At 40.3% G+C, this 22,469-nt stretch overlaps 1 protein-coding gene across 2 annotated transcripts; it reads left to right on the forward strand.

Moving 5' to 3' along the window:
• Window positions 1-204: 204 nt before the first annotated feature.
• On the forward strand, window positions 205-21,983 carry LOC122551512 (interferon-inducible double-stranded RNA-dependent protein kinase activator A homolog A-like). 2 transcript variants are annotated; one of them, XM_043693520.2, is made up of 8 exons: window positions 205-361; window positions 4,274-4,443; window positions 10,028-10,130; window positions 10,316-10,391; window positions 11,783-11,900; window positions 17,416-17,558; window positions 19,315-19,507; window positions 20,086-21,983. In XM_043693520.2, exons 1-8 carry the CDS (start codon window positions 309-311, stop codon window positions 20,241-20,243), a joined length of 1,014 nt encoding a protein of 337 aa, XP_043549455.1. In that variant the 5' UTR covers window positions 205-308; the 3' UTR covers window positions 20,244-21,983. The 2 variants fall into 2 exon arrangements, with proteins under 2 accessions (XP_043549455.1, XP_043549456.1); XM_043693521.2 differs by having other exon boundaries at window positions 294-361; window positions 17,416-17,537.
• Window positions 21,984-22,469: the final 486 nt, after the last annotated feature.

Raw genomic sequence — 22,469 nt, forward strand, 5'->3', positions numbered from 1 at the left:
GCAAAGTCTTACAGTCACAACTGGACAGTGCTGTAAAGCTGGGTTCCTGGACCACGTGCTGGCTGAGCTCTCTAGGACATTGTGACGCCGAGCGGACTTCACGAGTGATGACGATCGATATCACGCTCGATGACGTCGTAGAGATCCCCCAGGCCTTTGCGTTCAAAGACTACAATTCCCGACGTGCGCTGCGGCTATTGGCCGCCTTCCGCCGGAAGCAGTTTGCGTGTGGACCGGGACCGGGAGCGGGGGTTTGACTCCAGAGCACCTTTTCCGCGCGGCTACAATCCTACTCCGCCGGGACCGGCATGTCCGAGGAAAGGTTTACAGCCGCGTCCAAAAGGAGCTCTGGATGCACCAGGTGAGTGAGTGAGTGAGCGAGCGAGAGAGAGAGAGAGGCGGCAGCGGTGGGGTGTGCATGGCCTATCATCCGCGTGAGTCGGGTTGGCGGCGGAGGAAGAGGAGCAGGGAACCGTGTGCTGTCCTCACCTGCTCCCACTGCAGTGTGTGGGCACACACCCACTCAGTACCTGGCCCGCCTTCAACCTGCACATCTCAAACCCACAGTCAGGGGACATTCCCCCTCCCCCACGCTCCTTACTGGTCTCTGATATCGCTGCAGCGCGAAGCTTTTGCTTTGGTTGCTTCCAAATATGGGTCGAGAGTGTGGTGCTGGAAAAGCACAGCAGGTCAGGCAGCACCAGAGGACCAGGAAAATGGACGTTTCGGGCAAGAGCCCTTCATCAGGAAAGGGCTTCCAAATATGGTCAAGGCGCAAGGGAGCATGGAGATTCTGGATGGCATTAATCGTTAATGCACGGGGTCTTGCAGCTGAGGGAGATGGGTTGAGGGTGCTGTTTGATTCTTGGGGGATAAAATCCTGCTCTCAAAGAGACACGGTTGAGGGAGGGACAGGACTGGCGCCTCAGTAATGTGGGGTGCAGGAATTTGAGTTGTGATAGAAAGGTGGTGTGCGCACTATCGGTCAAGGAGTCAATTGTTGCACAAAAGTTACTCAATCGATTCCATATGGGTAGAATTTAAAAACAAAATGGGTGGTATATTATAGATCCTGCCTACCAAGCACAATAATGAGGGATAGAAAAACAGGTATGGAGGTGAATCTCAAATGTGTCATAAACACTAGAGTAATCATAGTAGAGGATTTCAACTACTGCAAGATTAGCTGGGATCATGTGAAAGGCTTGAAGAGTTGAAATTCTTAGTGTGCCCTGGAGTGCTTTTTAAGCCAGCAGACACAGTGCTGAAAGTGCTACTCCTGACCTGATTTTAGGGAATAAAGCAGGAAAATGATGGATGTGTTAGTGGGGAACAGTCCAGTGATGATTACCATTGTTTGGTAATACTTAAGGTTCTGATCTGGGGGAGGGCCAATTTTAATCAAGACAGATATGTCCAAAGTGGGGAGTGAGCAGCCACTTGCACATCAGAGCAGTAGGAGCCATTCAAAAAAGTAGTAGTGAGAATGCATACCAAACATATCTGTAAAGGTAAAAACTGGGATCACTGAGTCCAGAGAATCCTGGATATTGAGGGACTTGATGGGCTGAATGGCTTACTTATCCTGCATCTTAAGGTCTTATGGCAGATATACAGAGGGCCCATATCAGTGCATGCCCTAAAGAGCATAGAAAGTGCAGGGTTACTTCAAAAAAGAATCAGGCAAGTAAACACAGGGCATGAACAAACATTAAGGAAAATCCAAAGGCATTTTGTATTTTAAAGATCAGACAATAACCAAGGAAAGGACACACTAGGGACCAAAGAGGTTTGGTGAGCTGGAAGACATAGCTGAAGTTTTAAATAAGTACTTTGTATTTATTCATTATAGAGAAAGATGATGATGTAGGTATAGAAATTGGGAGGGGTATTGTGATATACTTGAACAGATTATCATTGAGAGGGAGGAGGTTTTAGTGGACTTGAAAGGGATACATGTCCAAGCCCAGGTGAGATGTAGCCTGGATTCCTTTGAAAGGTAATGGAAGAGATTGAAGGGACTCTGACATTAATTTTCAAATCCTCATTGGCTAGAGGAGTGGAGGATGGCTAACATGGTACCATTATTCAAGATGGCTGGTAGGGATAAACCAAGCTGCAGGCCACCAAGCCTAATGTCAGTGGTATGGAATTATTGGAAAATCATCTCGACGTGGAGAGGTATTGATTAATCAAAGATAGTCAGCATAGGCAATAATGTCTAACACATGTAATTGAATTTTTTGAGCAGGTGACTAGATATGTAGGTGAGAGTAGTGCACTTTATGTAATCTATGTGGACTTCAGTAAAGCCCCTGAGAACCTCTTACATGACAGTCTGGTTAAGAAGCTTACCCATGGTATCCAGGGCAATTTGGCAAATTGGATCTAAAATTGGCTTCATGGCAGGAAGCAGAAAGTGATGGTTGAAGGAAGTTTTTGTGATTGAAAAGGGTTTGGTGCTGGGTCCTTTGCTATATGTAGAGTACATTATTGATCTACATGAGCATAAAGTTATTAATAAGTTTGCAAATGACAAATTAGTTGTGTGGCAAATAGGAGGAGAGCTGTAGACTACAGGTTGATTTGGAAGGGCTGGTCAGATGAGCTGAACAGTGACAAATGGAATTTAATCCTGAAACATTTGAGGTGATGCATTTTGGGAGCACTAAGAATGTAAGGGAGAATGTGCTGCATGCCAGGACCTCTGTGGTACAGACGATTAGGAGGACTGTGATGTGCATGTCTGTAGATCCTTAAAGGCAGCAGGACTGGGAGGTAGATAGATGGTTGAGAAGGTTTGTGGAATATTTGCCATTATTATGATGGAGTTATACAGAGGGGATTTGATATCCTCCAGCTCAGAAATGGTCTCAGCAATCACAACTCACTTTAAACCCAAAGGAAACCAGTTAAACTTTACTTCAGCAGTTACTGGAAATTGTGACTTTTAATTGATAAATCAGAGAACTTTTACAAGTGAACCAGCTACATATGCCTCTTGCAAATTAGTTTGTAAAAGGAAAGCCAGGAAAAAACGTTTGGATTATCAAGAAACAGCTCAACAGACCTTGTAGACGCAAACTACTAAACTGTCTTTCCAATTTCTTTTCCCTTTTCCATGTGTTTGTACTCTGTCTATATGTCTGTTGCCTGTCTGTGTGCAAGGGTAGTTGATGAGATTATTGTTTTAATTAGTGATATTCTGATGGTTTATAACTGTCTAATTATTCGTAATAAATAGTAATTCTAATAAATAAAAAGTACAGAAATCCAATCTGTATTTTCTGTTAACTTGGATTTGAATTGGGGATTTTTGTGTACTTACTTCTAAAGTCTTTAACTTTTGTGATGACTCCGGGAATAATAGGGGTTGATTTCCAGCCTGGTACCTGAGAGTTGTGATGTTTAACCCTCCCAAGTGTATTGCATCGCTTCTCAGGATTGAATTCCACTTGCCATTTCTCCGTCCACCTGACCTGTCCATTAATAACTTCCGGCAGTTTATATTCTCTTCCTGACCATCAGGCACACAGCCAGTTTTTACATTGTCTGCAACTTGAAACTGTACCTCCTAGATGTCCAAGCCATGCAATGAAAAGTGTGGCACTATTGAAACTTCAGCATAGGTTAGGATTTAAGCATATGAGGAGTGTCCAGGCATCCCAGTTTCAATCCCCAAAACTGCATAGGAAAGAGATATTAGGTAAAAACAATGACTGCAGATGCTGGAAACCAGATTCTGGATTAGTGGTGCTGGAAGAGCACAGCAGTTCAGGCAGTATCCGAGGAGCAGTAAAATCTGCTCTTCGGAGGCTGCCTGAATTGCTGTGCTCTTCCAGCACCACTAATCCAGGAAAGAGATATTGTCAGTGCAGTGGTGGTTTAGTTGCTGCTAGCAACCAACCACAGCTGTTAATATGTTGTACAAAAGTATATATTTAATGTAAAATTATTTAGAACAATGCCTTGACCTTGCTACTCTCCCTTTTTAATTTTATTTTCTTCTTTGTGTTACTGGCCACCTCTGTTGAAAAATGGTGAGATTTGTTTTTTGAAAAAGTCAGTCTTCACTTCTTTGTCTCATAGTTTGAGGGTTTGTTTGTGTTCCAGAGTAGTGAGAGTTAATGGAAATTTAATTAGTATATTTTAGAGCCCAATTTTAAATAGTTACCAAGTGTGCTTAAGTAATTCTTAAATTCACTATGATTGGGATAACTTTTATTTTTGGAATACTTCTCTATCTTTCAATTCTGTGTATTTCAATGCCTAGTTTGGATCAAGTGATTGCTGCACGTCCTGGGAAGACTCCTATCAGCCAACTGCAGGAATATTGCACAAAGAGTGGTCAATCCCTCCAATATGAACTTGTGAAATCTGAGGGTCAATCTCATCTGCCGAATTTTATCTTCAGAGCAACAGTGGGAGAAGTGAGCTGCACAGGTTTGTCAAATCCTATTGCTATGCCCACCCATGGCTCCCTTCTGTATTTTAAAGCTGTAATTTTCCACAGATATTGCATTAGATTCTGAAAGCTACATAGATATTTGTTGCAAAGATATTCCACAATAATGTAGTGTTGTACCTGTAGACCTAAGTTGCATCACATGCACATCTTGTATAAACTAAGTTTATTTAATTGGTTGTCTTGTCTCGTAGAACTCACTTCAAGTGAGTTTTAGTTGCTTGCTGTCATTTTTTATTCATAGCTGTATACTTTTCTAAATGCTTTCATTTTTTAAAATCTAATCTGATTCACTTGTTTGGCTGATACTTCCTATGTGATCTCTCCTCTCTCTGGTTCTCTTGACATCCATCTCTATGTGATGGGGGATATTTCAGTAGTTGAACATCGAGGAATACCATCAGCTGTGTGAACTATCTTAAGCTATCAGAAGCAAGAAGGCTCAACCCTGTTGAATTGATCAGTGCATTTTCCCTTTTATTTCTTACTGTATATATCATTATAAATTAAGCAACCAAATTTGGGCAATGTGAAACAGATTGCATAACATGTCATTGCAAAAGTACCCCTGATTTAAAAGAAATACTTTAAGTAGCTTTAAAGCCCTTTCCTAGTTACTGTGTTTTTTGAATTGACTGGTTTTAAGTGGGGGGGGGGAGGAGGAGAGTGGGAAGGAAGAAAAAGTAACACTGAGCAGCATCTAAGGGAGGGGGGGGGAGGGGGTGTAGGTTAGCTCCATAAGACATTAGAGCAGAAATTAGGCCACTTAGCCCATTGAGTCTTCACCACAGATTCACCACTCTCTGGCTGAAGACGTTTCTCCTAATCTCTGCTCGAAAGGGTCTTCCTTTTGTTTTATGGATGTGCTCCCAGTCCTCATCTCTCCAGCCAATGGAAACATCTTCCCAACGTCTACTCTGTCCTGGATGACTGGGCTCAGATAATTGGGCAGCTGCTTTACGTCACAGAGTTATGCAAACAGCGCAAGTTCGATTTAGCATGAAAGTCCCGTCCCCTCAAGTTCATCTAAGACATGGCGACCGTCTGGTTAAACTTATTATCAGTCATCTCTTGCAGAGAGCGGCCTCTGGGACTATGGTGACTTTACGTTTTATTAAGCAGCATTTCTTTAGGGTTTGAGATCAGCTGGGGAAGTGGCCACATTGTTCTGGATCCACTATTTCACATTATTTCCAAACCACTGCTTCCCATGGTACTGCCAAACAATCACTGGACACATTGTAGTAGAATGCTGTCAGATTTATGAAAGGGATGTCCCATTTGACAGATCTGTTGAAAGTTGTTCTTGGTTGCAAGTAAAAGGTGGATAAGGTGGGCCCAACACATTTGGATTATCAGAAAAGTATTCAGTGGTGTGCCTGACACATTATAATGTGTTGCACTCTTGGAGTTGTTATTTAGCATCAATTGAGAATTGGCTAATGAACCTCAACAGCGTATGAATAAGTGAATCATTTTCAGGTTTGCAAGCTGTAACTAGCAGGGATATCATAGGGTTTGAGCTTGGGCTCAATTATTCATAATTCATATCAATGATGTAGGTGAGGGGAGTGAATTTAATGTATCCATGTTTACTGACAGTACAAAGTTATGGGGGAAAGTAGGCTTTGAGACAACAAGTGAATGAGTAAGAACATGTCAGATGTAATATAAAGTGGAAAAGTGAAGTCATTCACTTTATTGAGGACAATAGAAGGCAGAATTCTCATGTATCTATGGACTTATGATCTGTATCACACCGCCAATTCCAAATCCATTGTTGCAGTGAGGATATTTTAATTGGTTGTGGAGTGTATAACCAGGGACCATGGAGTAGGCCTTTTAGGACTCAGATGAGGAAACATATTTTCATCAAAGGTTAGTGAATCTGTGGAATTCTCTACCATAAAAAAAGTGTGGAGACCCCCCCCCCCCCAAATCATTGAATGTATTCAAGAAAGAGATGGATGTTAATGGCATCAAGGGGTATGGGGAGAATGTGGCAATATGGATTTGAGATAGAGGATTAGTTGTGATCAGCTGCCTTGCAGGGCTGAATGGCTTACTCTTGCTTCTAGTTTCCATAGCTGCCTAGGTGGAGTTTATGGCCTCAATTACATTGTTTTCCTGCTGCTATTCCCTGGAGTTGGGGAGGTGGTCAGATAGGTGGCAGTTGGGAATAAATGGCCGACAATTAGGAACTTGGGTGAGTGAGGTGCGAGGAACTCCTTGGTGTGAAGAACAGTATAGTGAAACATGGTGTAGGAATCAGGAGAGTGAGAGGGGTATGTGCAGCCCAAGTGTTGGGCAGGGCTTGTGTGGGGTTTGGATGAGGGATGGGGTATGCACAGGAAATGGGCAAGAAGGAAGATGAGCTTGGAGACGGGCACTAAGGTTTAGCTGTGTTGGGGGGGGCTTGTGTGGGAGAGTGTGGACCCTACGCAGGGGAGGGGGGCAAGTGGGAGACAGGGAGTTTGAGAGTTGGGAGAAGTCATGGGAGTCACATGGGAAGTGGGGCAGAAAGATAGGGGTACATTGGATTTGAGTGAGGGGAAGGGGATGTGTTCGTTTGGGCAAGGGTCAAGTGGGAAATGGGAGAGGGTGTATGTGGGAGTTGGATGCGTGGGAGTTTTGCAAGGGGGAGCTACTTGGGAGTCGGATGGGTGCGGAGAAGGGTGCGTGGGACTCAGGTGGAGAGGTGGGGCAGTTTGTAGGGAGGAGGGGTGTGTGTGGCTGTCATGTGAGTGAATTCGGCAGGAGGGAGAGTCTGAGATAGTTGGAGTGGGAAAAGGCGGAGGAAGAGGCTGTGTGCTAGTCAGAAGGCATGGGTGGGAGTCAAGCAGAAAACATGGAGACTGGGGCAGGGAGCATGGAGGGTATGGGACTGGAGCACTATTGACAGCAGGGTGTGTCGGTGATGTGCAGATTGGGTTGGTGGAAGGGAGGGCATCAGGACAGATGGACACGGGGATATGGATATCAGAAATGTGGTTGGTGGAAAAGGGGAGATTTGGTTGCGGTGGATGGGAGTTTGACTTTGGGAATGGTTTGGGAGTCCTGTGTTGGTCAGGCATTGGAAGCCAGGCCAAGATGAAAGGGGTGTTTGAGTTGGTGGGATAGAGGTGAGGTGAATGTCAGTCTGGTTTGAGAGGTGTTAGATGGTGGAACTGGACATTTGGCAGAGCTGAGATAATTGACCTCCAACAGCCATGTGATATTCCCTTGTGCTCCAATATCACAAAACAAAAGAGTTTGTTCCCTAGGGCTCCTTGATGCCACATTTGATAAAGTTCTTTTTACTCTTTTGTGGAATGTGGGCGTCACTGACTAGTCAACATTCAGTGTCCATCCCTAGTTCCCTTGAAAAGATGATAGTAAGTTGCCTTTCAAAACTACTGCCATCCCCATGTGTGCTGTAGGTGGAGCCATAATGTGAATTCCAGAATTTTGACCCAATGATGGTGAAGGAATGATGATATTTGCAAGTCAGGGTGGTGAGTGGTTTGGAGGGAATCTTGCAGGTGGTGGTGGTGTCCCTACATATCTGCCGCCCTTGTCCTTCTAGATGGAAGGTGCTAGCTAAGGATCTTTGGTGAATTTCTATAGTCTTGTTGCTACTGAGTGGCAGTAGTAGCGAGAGTGAGCGTTTGTAGATGTGGTGCTAATCAAGTGGGTTGCTTTGTCCTGGATGGTGTCAAGCTTTGAGTGTTGTTGGAGCTGTACCTATCTGGGCAAGTGGAGAGTATTCCATTACAATCCTTATTTCTCTCTCTTAGATGGTGGACAGACTTTGGAGAGTCAGAAGGTGAGTTACTTGCTGCAGTGTTCCTAGCCTCTGACCTGCTCTTGTAGCCACTAGACATGTTGGTCCAGTTGAATTGCTGGTCAATGGTAACCTCTCGGATGTTGATAGTAGGGGAATTCAGTCATGTAAGACCATTGAATGTCACTGGGTGGTGAAGATTTGTCTCCTCTTGGAGATAGTAATTGCAGAGCATTGGTGTGGCGTGAATGTTACCACTTTTCAGCCCAATACTGGATATTATCAGGTCTTATTGCACTTAGACCTGGACTGCATCAATATCTGCGGAGTTATGAATGGTGCAGAACGTTGTGCAGTCATCAATGAATATCCCCACTTCTGACCATATGTTAAGGGAAGGTCATTGATGAAGTAGCTCTGGATAGTTCGGCCTAGGACACTACCCGAAGGCAGTTCTGTAGAGCTGTCCTGGAGCTGAGATGACCTGCATCCGTCAGCAGCCATCCTCCTATGTACCAGGTATGATTCCTACAAGCAGAGAATGTTGCTCTGTGATATGCATTGATTCCATTGCAAGGGATGCAGTAACTCTGACCTCATCTCTGGAGTTCAGCTCTTGTATACACCATAGCTGTAATATGGACAGGAGCTGAGTGGCTGTGACAGAACTAAAATTGATATCCATGAGCAGTCTATTTGCTGCTTGTTAGCATTTCCATCCTTCCATCACTGCTGAGATTGAGGGTAGATTGGGGCTGTAATTGGCTTGGTTGGATTTGTCCTGCTGTTGTGGTTTGCACTGACATGTAATTATCCACAATGTCAGATAGATGTCAGTACTGTATCTATACTGGAATGGATTATGACTGGTTGAGTGAGTGACAGGAGGTGCTGGCTGGGAATGGGGGAGTGGGACTCAAGTTGGAGACATAGCTGTTTTCACGCACCTGTTTTCTTGCCCCAACCAATTCCTGCGTAACTTCCACCAAGACCAACTCAGAATGTAACCCACCATAAGTTAACCAATGTCACTGTTAGTTAAACCCAACCTAATGGGTTCCCTGATGACCAGAGCTTGGATCATAGTCTGTTTCTCTCTAGTTCTGCTTATTAGGTGAGAAAACAAAGTAAAATAGCCACCTCAGCACTTTTTAATGGTCGTTTTTATTATAGTCATTTTAAATAATCTATTTATTGCTTTGGAAATTTATTCTGAAATTCACATTTACTTTTATGGGAAGAGTCGATAAAATGTGGAGCTGATGAGGGATCCTGCCCAAAATGTTGACTCTCCTGCTCCTCTGATGCTGCTTGACCTACTGTACTATTTCCAGCTCCACATTTTATTGATTTTGACTTTCCACATCTGCAGTCCTCATTTGCTTCAAGTTGCTTTTATGGGGAACCTTCTTCTTAAATCTTTCTCAGTGTCCCCTCCAAGAGAGAGAAATTGAAATGTGACTACCTTGCAAGACACTTGTGCAAACCTGGTGACGAAGCAATGTAGGTGTCTGATTTAACCAATTATATAACAAATTAAACAGTGACTTCTAATATTAATACCCACTTTACTGGGTGGTCCACAGTCATGTGTGTATATGTATTATGTGTTAAATACAAATTGGTTTATGCTGCACACATTTTTATGCAGACTTCATCTGCTTTCTTTTGTTGCATTCAGAATAGATAAATGTAGCTTTATGTTAGTTAGTGAGTAATTCTAATATGTTGTATCAATATTTTTTGAGCTGTAATCAAATGGTTCCATTCCAAATAGATAATTGGTCCTCCTGTTATAGGCCAAGGTCAAAGCAAGAAGGCTGCAAAACACAAAGCAGCAGCAGCTGTACTCAATATTCTGAATGGAGGAACTCTGGAAGACCCTGAATGCGATGGAATAAGGTGAGAAGGCAGCTGTGTTTCATAAATGATCTGATGTTTGACTACATAGCCCCTGATGGTACAGAGTTTTTTGTAAGTGTTCTTGCTATTAACTGTATAAGTGATCAAAATGTTTGAGAAAAAAAATGCTTTATTGTTGGACTGGATGTTGTATGAAATACATATATCAGTTGCTCTCTTTTCAGCCAATCTTTGCCAAAATCTGAACCCATTACCTCAAAGCAGCCACACAATCCTCCCAACCCTATTGGTACACTTCAGGTGAGATGAGGATAGTCCTCTATCTTTCATTTTTCTCTGCAGTTCTAGTTGTAATTGTTTGTTTGTATTGATATTTTTCACTTGGATTTATTATAGCAGTTTTAGTGTCAGCAAAGAATGAATCAGTGATCAGAGGTGACTTTAATTTTCATATAGATAGCAGAGACTAAACTTCCAATAATAGTGATAGGTTGACCATTATGCTGATATTGTATAAGCATTAGAGTACTTTTTCCAATGAGAGAAAAGCCCTTTTTGCATTCACAACTGAATAAACCTGTGTTTGTAATGGTTTGGATTGATTTAAATGTCTAGAATCTTTTAATTGAAAAGAAATTCACCAGCTCTCTCCAAAAACACCAACTGTTATAGTGCATTGATTCACAATCATTGTTTTTACAAATTTAACAGGTGCTATTGTCTGAGAAATAGAATTTCTTTTTTCTAGCTAAATTTTAAAGGTTCAATGCCACCAAAGGGAACAATAAGGAGGCATATAAAACTTTGTATGGGGGTTATGAGAAAACATCAGGAAGGGTATCTGATATTCAGGCTGGGGGATCTAATAACCTTTTAAAACAACTGGCCCAAAGTCCCAGGGAACAGCAGTATGTCTAAGCAGCCCATCTCAGCAATTGTGCACCTCTGATATGTCTTCTGAAACAGAAGGCCCAACTATTTCTCATTCTGATCTCCCCAGAACAAAAGTATTCTGGGCAGGTACCCTTTTTTAAAAAAGAAATGGGTCTGACGGGTTAGGAACTTTTCTGACTCTTAACTTCTCACCACCTCCACAGAGAAAAATTAGCACACAAGACTGAAGGAGTCTTGCTGTAATTACTTTGTGTTTTTGTGCTTGGAAGAAATGCAACAAACTTAATACCTGGAATGAGAGGATTATCCTGAAGAAAGATTCAATAGACTGGAGGTATAGTTCCTGGATTTTAGAAGGAATGAGAAGATATCTCACTGAGACAGAAAATACTTGAAAAATTTGAGAAGATAGATGCCAGAAGGATCTTCCACTAACCTGGGGAGCAAGCACTAGAGATCAATATTGGAATAAAGGGTCAGTCATTTAAGACAGAAATTTCTTTACTCAAAGGTTTTTGGAACTTTATGCTTAGAAAGCTTAGGATCTTCTGTCATTGAACATATTTGAGGCAGATGTTAACAGATTTTTGGAATCCAAAGCAATTGAGGGATATGGTGATAGTGAGGGAAAGTGGAATTGAGATGAGCCATGGTGGTACAGGCTTGAAAGTTTGAATGACTCTCTCTCTCTCTATTTCTTAAATGTTTATATTTTATATTTCCAGTAGCTCATTGTACTAGCAGCTTTGTTAGATTTCTGAGAATTGTACAGTTAAGCTGCTAACATTATTTACTAGGAATTGGTTGTGCGTAAAGGATGGAGACTTCCAGATTACACTGTTGCTGAAGAATCCGGTCCTGCTCACAAAAAAGAATTTACAATGATTTGCACAGTAGAAAAATTTGTTGAAACAGGTAAGAATCATAAGTATTAGAGTCCAAATTGAGACTTTGTCATAGTTCTAAATGGGGTAGTATTTGTAGTTTAATATGTTTTTAAGAGTTATTAAAATCATGCATGAATTAATCAATTTACAAAGGGTACAGATACAATCCTACATCAAATTTCTTTGGTATATTTTCATTTACTATTTTACTTCCTGGGACATGGTGTTGGTGTTGGGCCTGCATTTATTATCTTTAAGGTGATGAGCTGCCTTCTTGAACTGCTGCAATCTGTGTGCAAGCATCTCTACAGTTCAGGATGAGAATCATGATATGAGCATGCAGATCACTTTCCTGACCACTTTATCTTGATTCACCTTGAAATAGTGTAATTCTGAGTATAGTGATTTCACATATCCCTGATGTCAGTTAGTTCTATTAAGTAAACTCCGTTGTAATTTCTCTTTGTAAACCGATTGGTTAAATCAGTGATTCTCAACCGTTTTCTCAGGTTCCAGGGCCCCCTCTTTCAAACAGGGATACAACATGAACAGATGGACAGAAAATCATGTATTATTGAACACCAAGAACACTCAAACATTCTGACATACTGGACAAAACTTAAAAAAAAAAGACTGTATGAAATTAAACATCTCTCAGGCCTAATGCGATCCTTGAGTTTGGTCCTTTTCTGCAAGTTTCATGATATCGGGCTTCAAATTAGATAGTGACAGTTGGAGGTCACCTCTTGTTGCAATATCAATTCTGTTCCTGGATTTTGTCAGGGAAACTACCTTGCAGAATCTGCTCTCAACCAAATATGTTGAGGGAAAGGCAATAGATCCATAAACCCTTGGGGCTCCTCTTTTCTGTTTTCTGTCTGTGGTCCCCTTCAAATGTCCCCCGCTCAGAATGGCTGGTTTAAATTATAGTTGTCAACTGTAGTGACAGCGCTGAGCCAATACAAAAATTTTCAGTCTTTCTAACCTTATCAAGTGATCTGTAATCTGTCTGTACCTTGCTGGGGAAATGCCTAACATACCAATGGCCTTGTAACTTGCAGCAAGGCTTTCTGCATAGAATGTGGACTGATGGGCAACTCTCTTGATCACATAATCTATGAATAAACCTAGTTCTGAACAGCTTGGTTGAGGTCTTGTTCGAAGAGGCCTTGGGGTTAGAAAGGGGCAAAGCATGAGTTGTTAAGAGATATTTGGGGGAAAATGGTAGTTTAGTGCCATTGTAAAATCTCATACTAAGACCAACCAAGTTGAAGAATCTCAGAAAACCAGAGGCGGAAGTAGTGCACACAACTGTAACCTTCAAGACTTCCCCCTTGTGCTTCTTCCAACCTAAAATTGACTTCTGATTTTTTTTTTCTGGTTATATTTGCTATTCTCTGCTCTGGTGTTCATTTCTTTTAATTGAGTAAACTTTGTAGGTGGGAGAAAAGGCACTAGATTCAGTGCTGCCACTGCTATACCAGTTTACATTGCCATTCTTACTGCCAGTGATTATCCTTGTGATTGTAGAAGGTAGGCCTGTTGACATGCCTATTTCAGAACGATACCAGTTAATCTTGTCATTGAACTCGTTGTCAGTTTGTTAAGGGCCATTTTAGTGTTTTGGTGGGGGACAGATCAGATGTGTGGAGGTGACAGCACAACTGATCCAATCTTTGTCATTGCCATGAAGTTAGGCGGGCCCATTAAAAAGGGAACACTACCAAGAGGAGTGCTTAACTGTTACATGGGTGCAGTTGGGTGTTTAGAGGAGATACTAGGCTGTATGTACTGTGGCAGCGGAGGTTGTTGTGAGCATCATGAAGGGGATTAGAAGTCCAGAGTGTAGCTGAGGGGAACTAAGATAGCAGCTGGTAATGGAAGCACAATACTCCAGTTTTGTGTCAAATGGCAATGAGGATCAATATCCTAAGCAGCAGATGAAATGGATGAGGGACAGGAAGACTAAGAAGGCTATATTCTCAGCACAGGCTATATTGCCAATAAACAGAGCAACCTTTCAATATTGGAGAATAGGAATGGTGGGTGACCTTGCCTATCTGGAATGGTCACTGAGATTTGTACCCTTGTAGGGACAACCTCGCATCTGGCAACACTGCTCACTATACCCTTCCAGTAGCTGTCAAATGTCATTTTGCTAATGATTGAGAAAAGACTGGTTGGACAGTTGGCTGGGTATGAATTCTTTTTTGAGCACAGAATATACCTGGACAATTTTCCATATTGCTGATTAGATGACAGTGTCATAACTGTCCTTAAAAACTTTGCTCGAGGCATAGCTAGTTCTGGAGCACGGGTGTTCAGTACAGAGGAACCACAATTATCCGAAGGTGTGGTGAGGCATATTTCATTCGGTTAATTGAATTCCGGATAATCTGATAACGTAGTTTAGCCAACCATTGGGAACTTGCGCTCTTGCAGGATAATCTAAGGTTTGGATAATTGAATGCTGAATAATTGAGGTTCCTCTGTACTATTGTTGGAATGTTGTCAATACACGTAACAGTTGCAGTATTCAGTGTTTTCAGCATTTCTTGATGTCTTGCGGAGTGGATCAAATTAGCTGAGGGTTGTCATCTGTGATGTTGAGGTGCTCTGTAGGAGGCTGAGGTGTATTGACCACAAATCGGATCTAAGTTGGATGGGAGTACTTCAGCCTTGTCTTTATCATTGATATGCAGGACATCTTTATATTAACGAAGGAATATTTGAGGAGCTGCTGCCCCCTCCAACAAGTTTAGTTGTCCACCACCGTTCATGACTGGATATGTATGGTAGGACATGTGGATGTATGAATTAACAGCAAAAGTAGGCCCCTCTAGCTTGCTGTTTCATTAAATAAAATCATGGCTGAATTTCACATTCCAACCTGCTCCAAATAAACTTAGATTCTCTTGCCTCACAAGAATCAATCTGCCACTGCCTTAAAATATTCAATGACTCTGCTCTGCTGCCCTTTGAGATATAGTACCTAAGTGTTTTAATCTCATCTCTGTCCTAATTTTTTTTTTCTGAAACATTTCTGGACTCCTCCTTAAGATGCATCCGTTGTCAGGATTATCAGGATCTTGTATGTTGCAAGTAAATTACCCATCACTCTTCTAAATTCCAGGAGAAATGAGCCCAGTCTGTCCAAACCGCTCATTTCAGATATCAGTCCACTACCATCTCTGAACTGTCTCCAAAGAATTTACTTTCCTTCTTTAATAAGGAGATCAAACTCTATATTGTACTTGAGATGTGGTCTTGCTTGTTATGCTCAATTCCTCTTGTTAAAAAAAATGCAGATCTTAAATCTGATCTGATGGTTGTGAGATTGCTTAGAGTATGTATTGCAAGTTGCTTATACTGCTTGATGTGCAAGTACTTCCTCTATTGAAGCTACAAAAGATTAGCTCCTCATTTTTAGTTATGTCTGATGCTATTCCTGGCATGCCCTCCTACATGCTGCATTGAACCAGTGTTGAACCAGTTACCATCTCTAACTTGATGTTAATGGTAGAGTGGGGATATGCCAGTCCATTAGGCTACAGATTGTAATCGAAAAACATTAGGCTACTGATGGCCCATAACTCTACTCGGGCACCCAGTCTTATGTTGCTGGATCTCACATCTATCCCATTCTACAGAGTGGTAATGATACACGATTGGATGGGTTAGGGAATTTCAGCTTCATAATGGCTGTACAATGGTTACTCCAATTGACAGAAGTATCTGCTGCAGGTAGATTGGTAAGGGTGAGGTCCAGTATGTATTTCCCTCACAACCTGTTGCAGGTCCAGTCTGCCAGCTGTGTTGTTTAGGAATGGGATACTTCTGCTTATGGGTATTCAAAGTGGAGGAAAATGGATTCATCAACTGAGAGATGGTGGTAGGTCATAATCAGCAGCAGGTTTCTAACCCATGTTTGAGTTGATGCCATGAGACTTTGTGTAGCCAGAGTCAATGTCAAGGTTTCTGGCTAATTCCATGATAATAGGCCATTACCTCTGATGGATTTATCCAGGGACAAGATGTGTGCAGGAATAATTAATGTCACGACTCATCCCTAATTAGATTTGTCAAACATTGACATTATCTATAGGACACCCTCTGCCAACTTTGTTAGAAAGGAGGACTCTGGAAACAACAACAGCACACAGAGCCTTTGCAGTGTCCTGGACAATGTCAAGTGGTCTGGTTTGGTTTGAAAGTAAGGAACCAGATGGTTTCATTATCAGACTAGCTATTGATTCATGTTTATGAATTGAAGTTCCCCATCTGTTGTGTTAAGATGTGAACCCATGTCTCATAGCATTAACCTGGGTCTCTAGATTACTAGTTTGGTGACAATATTACTATGCCATTGCCTCCCCTTTGTGCGAGTGGAGGATGTGTAAGTTAGTGGCTGTGCTCGTTTTGCATTATTGGTTTATCCTCTGTCAGAATCTGTGGAAGATGCTAGGAAAGATCATGGATAGACTGTTATAGTACATCCTGAAATGCTGAGGTATCCTAATGCAGTCAAATCTTTGGTAAGTTATCAGTTCATAAATTTTTAAAAAGTGACCATTTGGGAGAAGTACACTCCTCTTTTGTCTTTATTATTTAGGCCCTATCTCATTTTTGCTAACTTGCTCCTATGGGACCTCCTGTGGTGACTTCCATGGCTGTCTTTATGGCAGGATTAATGTGGAAATGAGACCCTTTTCTTCCCGTCAGAACCCTCTCTCTGCCACTGTGAGCTCTTTTAAGCTGCATGGAGGTATTGCTGGTGTGTTTTTCCAATGCTAGCAGCTTGATACATGAAACAATGTGGACATGTGCGCAGCAGTACTGTGGCTATGAGCCTATTTGAGGAATCGGTAAGCACCATGTAGGCATTCCTTTCATTCAGAAGCAGCATGCACCTTCAGGCATCTCAGCTGGTTTCTCTGCTGGAAGTTGAACACCCAGAAACTGTCTTCAGTCTCTTAATGCACTTGCATTGTCATAGTCATTCAATCTTTACAGCACTCGTCCCAGGTCCTGGAGACTACACATCTACTGCTGTCATAGATTCAGTAGTGTTCTTTGGCTTGGTGGCGGCCTTCCATTCTGCAAAAAGCAGACCCTCCCTCAAACTCCAAGAAGATTTCAAGGGTCAGCATTGGAGAACCAAGCAGCTGTATTGTCTTGCATGCATTTTTTGAACAGCAACCATGTTAATGATCACCACAGTCGCTTTAAAGGAGGGTTGCGCTTTGAGTCCCTCCTCCATTCTGCACTAAAATGCTAATGTCCACCCAACCCACTGCCACAGAAATTGCAAGTTGTGACTATGAGGATGGGGTCAGGACCCAGAAACAGTTGCGACATTGAAGGAAAATTTTAAAGGTAGTATATAAATGCACGTTTTTGTTAGGCAAAACAATTACTTCTCTTGCAGATTTTTTTAAAAATTGCAATTCTGTATCAAAATTGGAAGTTATAAACTAAAATTATTAAATATACTTAAGCACAAAATGGGCAGTGAACAATGAACTTTCAATTCTTATATACAGGTTGTGGTACTTCAAAAAAATTGGCAAAACGCAATGCTGCAGAAAAGATGATTGCCAAACTACAGAGTTTTCCTGCAGGCTGGAAACAGGAAGACGAATACAATAATGATGATGTTTCATTGGTAAGAGTACGTTCAAAACAGGCAAGTTTGAGGTATGCAATAAAAGATTTGCACCCAGACAAAATTGCAGCAGATTTCCATCTCCAAAATTATTTGGAATTTGGAAGTACACTTTTTTGTCATTGTTACCATTGAAATTAGAAGGATTAAAATAAATTATTTGCTTTCAATTTAGCAGTTCTTCACTGTTATTGTTCACTTCTAGTCCTGTTTTCAGATAATGGATTGCTGCTGGTGTTTCTACAAGTTGTTCAAATCCTGCTTTGCTTCTAACTGATTAAAACCAGACAGCTGCATTTTTTTTGATAATCAGATGTGCAACTGCAGTGTCGTCCTTTGGACAGCTTTGCTTTTCCCAGAATATTACTGTGTTTAGTAAAATTAAAACTGAGATTGGAATGAAATTTACTAGCATGTTCCTTTTGAGTTGTGACATAATATTGGGGGGGATCTTGACAATCTAGTTGACAATCGAGAACACCCGCTAATAAAGGGACAACAATAGCTGAGAGTACTGGCTGAGTCATATGGATACTGTCAGCAAGAAGGGTAACAGAATCCATATAAAACCACAGATGATTGGATATTTTGTAAATTAAGTAATCTCAAAATATATCACAGGGTCCATCTGTCATTGTGGTCCATTTGCAGGTATAGAATGGATTCTCAAGTCACCTATAAATTTAGTATTGATCATTTTGGTTTTGATAAACCACTGACAGGCATAGAAATGAATGTAATTTAGATAACGGCCAACAATGTGAAAGCAGTGCTAGGAACAGGTTTCCAAACCTTTCAGGTTCTCTGACATATTCTAAAATGGTACTTCAAACGTGGCAATTGGTTTAAAGGCAACATGTTGATTGACGTGTACGCAAGTGGTACTCCAAGATACTACTTCCCCAACCATAATTTGAATCACATTTATGCATCTTCCTGTCTCATTGGTTATGTAGGTTTCTTGTGCATCATAAAGACAGTATATATTGCACACCACTGATTAGTGGATTGTAACCCAGTGTGTTATTACTCAGTGCTGGGTTCCTTTGTCCTGTTACTGGAGCCTCTGGTGTGCATTCCTCGTCAGTGGCATCTGTGTTTCCGACAGCACCTCACCCTAATTGGCCAAGGCATTCATCTTGTCCTCGAGTTAAATGATTCCTTTGCGTCTACTGTACCAATAGGGTCCCTATTCTCTTTATGTTGCAGAGGGATTTCCCCAAACCTATCTAGCCCTTCACTAGGTTCTGTGGTTCCTAGCATTCGCAGATATTCCAATTATGATGTCCCCTTGTGTGCTTAGTATGATTCTCTTTCTTCCTATTCTGCACTTCGCTATAGCTTGTCTAATGTTAAGTGATTTGATTACAATCTACACATTCCACTTCTCCTATCCTCTTGTCTTCAGTTATGTGACACTTATCTGTGAATCAAGTAATTTTAAATCTATTTTTCCTACAATAACACACTCCAATTCAAACAATAGAAACCAGTGGAACATGAAATATTAACTGTAAATGGAATTGCATTCTTGGTTCATGGGCTGTTTGGGAATCCAAAATAGGTCAAGCAGCAAGTATACCTTTTAAACTTAGTTGGATACCTGAAATCCTCAAAAAGGTTAGAAAACCTACTTTTTAAAAAGTCCCAAAAATATTAATTTTTTGAAACTAAGTAGGTTTGTGTTTCTGTATGTTACCTTAATTTTGTACAGTAAAGTGAGATCAGTTGATTCTATTAAATGTAAACATCAAATTTGATATTGTATGTGCTTCAGATACCTGGAGATGAATGGAATGGTCCAAGGGGAAAGATACCAGTAATCAGCTGCGACCTGCTAAGGAATTCATCTGGAGAAAAAATTAACCAACTGAAAAGGAGTCCACTCAGCATTCCCAACACTGATTACACTCAGATGTTGGGAGAAGTGATGGATGAGCAAGGATTTGATATCTCTTACCTGGATATAGGTATATACATATAGAACAATGTAAATTAGTCAGCCTTGAGAAATAAAAATTAGCTATTTAAATAGAATACTGGGTAAACTTGTAATATTCAAAAAGTAATAGTCTACTTAATTTATACTTGTTATACTCAGTAAAAACGGTAATACAGTACTAAACCTAATGCTGTCATGTTGTTGAAATCTTGCATTTCTTCCCAACAATAACTAACCTATATCGTATGTTCAGTGTTTATGAAATTAAGTTCATATAATTACATTCTACTTTTCTATCAAATTCAATTTTTGAAATGGACTAGATGTTCAAAGGTGTTTACTAGAAGCATCTCCATTTGAGTTTTTGTCTTGGCACTGCAGATGATATCTTTTTAATGCCATGTATCTGTACCAATGGTGACCAGTATTCATTTTACCTGGGCCTCTTATTCATGATAATGATTTTGTGTGAGATAATGTTTCAGAAAGATACAGCTCATGAATGATTAAAGTAAGGACGTCTTTCTGCAAATGCAAACAATTGTTATTGTTTAGCCTGTATCTAACTTACAGGAGCAATAAAAAAAAACTTTTTTTTTGTTACAGATGAGCTGACTGTGAATGGGCAGTATCAATGTTTGGCTGAACTCTCAACTCGGCCAGTTACTGTATGCCATGGAACGGGAATTTCTCGTGGTAACGCTCACAATGATGCTGCCCACAATGCACTGCAGTATTTGAAGATTATTGCTGGAAGAAATTAAACAGGTTCAAGTTTCACCCAGGTGGCACTATTAAAAAAAAAAATATTTTTTTAAATTATTTGATTGAAACACAGCCTTTTAAGCTGCATTGTAAAGAATAGGATGTATGTGCATGTACACAATCATTTGCCCTGAGTGTTTCCTTACTGTTAAGTCTGAAAAACCTGATTTTCAGAAAAACCTGAAAAATGTGATTTTTAAAAAAAAATTAGTCCCTGAGAAGCAATATATTAAGAATGAATTTTGACCATTTTATCCCCATGTGATAAATTGAGGTCTTTCTAGAATTTACTTTCTATAAAGTAAAATGATCCAGCAAATCTAGCTGTCACATTTGTTCAGTGAAATGCTTGAAGATGAGATATCAAATAATTCGAAATAACATTGAAACATTCAGCTGGATTTATTGACTCAAAGCTAAAAGAAGCATTAGTAGTTTAAAAATAGTTTTAAACATATCCACCTCTTAATTCTGCAGCTGCCTGTTCTCTCTGCTGTGGTTCAGATTGGAACTGACAGTGGGATCGGGCAAATTTCTGTACATTTCATAATCTAGCTTGTAAGTTTATTGTCATATTTCTGAATGACATTTTGAACGTCAAAGCTTCCTCAGTTTGACAAAATTACTTTGGTAAATGACCAAACGATGTGTTGATAAAGAATGAATTTACGATTTAACAAGTGTTATAGAAGGAGACTGTTATGGATCAGACCAAACCCCCTTAAATATATTGCGAAGATAGCCTAGACCCTTTTTCTGATTTTAAAGGTAAGTGTAAGGCGTTATGTTATAGATGCAATTCGATTGGTCCAACTACTCTAGGCAAAACACACAAAATTTAAAAATTGGCTTAACTATATAAACTACTAATTAACTGTTCCAGTATAGTAATATCCCATAAATACACCCTTGGCAAAGGCAAATTCAGTAAAATAGATGGTCTCACATGCAATTCTAGCAGCAGCAAGAGAACCCCAGTCCATTCAGGCTGTTTCTATTGTTCCAACTTTTATTAAAAAAACCTCAAGATCTCACAAGCTTTTTACTTCATTGGCAGTGAGCAGGGTGCTTAACACCTTTGCCTCAACCTTTCTTAATTTTAAAATAAAGGACAAATACACCTCTTAAAGCCATAGTATCATCACAGCGACATTATTCACATGTAAATTTTCATTATAAACTGGTACTTTCCGCTACTTATGCAAACCATTTTCAAACAAAAATCAACATACTTTTTTAGAAATATGAATGTAAAAGCACATTTTTCATAGTTGTATAAGCTGAATAGTGTATGCCAAATTAATTTATATTAAGAGTTTTCCATCAGATGGTTTTTAAGGGAACTTCTCAAGTTTTAACATTGGCAATCAATAAATGCATTTGTACAATTCTACCAATAGCTTGATATCATAAATCACTGTATAATTGGGGAACCATGCAGCAATTGGAATATCCCTTGTTATTTATTAAAAGTAATACTGGCTATCAATTTTTATTAACCAGACTATACATATTATAAAAAGCAAACTGCTGTGGTCTCTATGCTCTAGAAAGCATTTGGATGCTCTTAATTCCTCTTGCACAGAATTCATATTCACTTATGATAGTTTGTGTGCAAGCAAAATAATCCCTTTTAACATCCCTAGATAACCAATCAGCCAGTGACTGACTTTAGACTCTGTGCTTGCAATTATGCTTTGTAAAGTTATTCGTTACCAATAAAGTTTTACATAAATCCATCTGTAGATTTCCTGAAAAATGAATCACTTACATAATTTTACATCTGATTAGTTCAAGAGAGTTTGTTTGGTAGCCTCAGGAAATTTGTCTCCAGCATAAACCCTGTGTTTCAAGCCTTCCATCATCTGATTTAAATGTGGCATTTATTTTTTTCAGTAACTTATTTCAGTAATTCTTAGCTGTGTGATCAAGTGGTTTAATTTTCTAGGAAAACTGAAGAGCTGAATAAAGGTATTGTGTAAAAACCTGTCTTCATTTTACTTGTAAACCACGGTCCAAACATTTGGCCAGTGTCTACCAGTAGGTAAAAAAATGTACTGTCTGCCTTATTGTATAAGCAAGTTATACTGGTGTTTGGTTGCTAAATTCCTTGCAGGACCTGACTTGATTTTTGAACCCTAAGCAGTTCCCTTGTTTCATGCTAAACTTGCATAGTGCAATTTGGTGAACTGGTAAAGGCATCATCAGATTTGTTACCAATAACA

This window comes from Chiloscyllium plagiosum, unplaced genomic scaffold (genome assembly GCF_037043375.1).
Source record: "Chiloscyllium plagiosum isolate Xiang-an unplaced genomic scaffold, Cpla_swu_hap1 HiC_scaffold_7, whole genome shotgun sequence".
Classification (NCBI taxonomy): Eukaryota; Metazoa; Chordata; class Chondrichthyes; order Orectolobiformes; family Hemiscylliidae; genus Chiloscyllium; species Chiloscyllium plagiosum.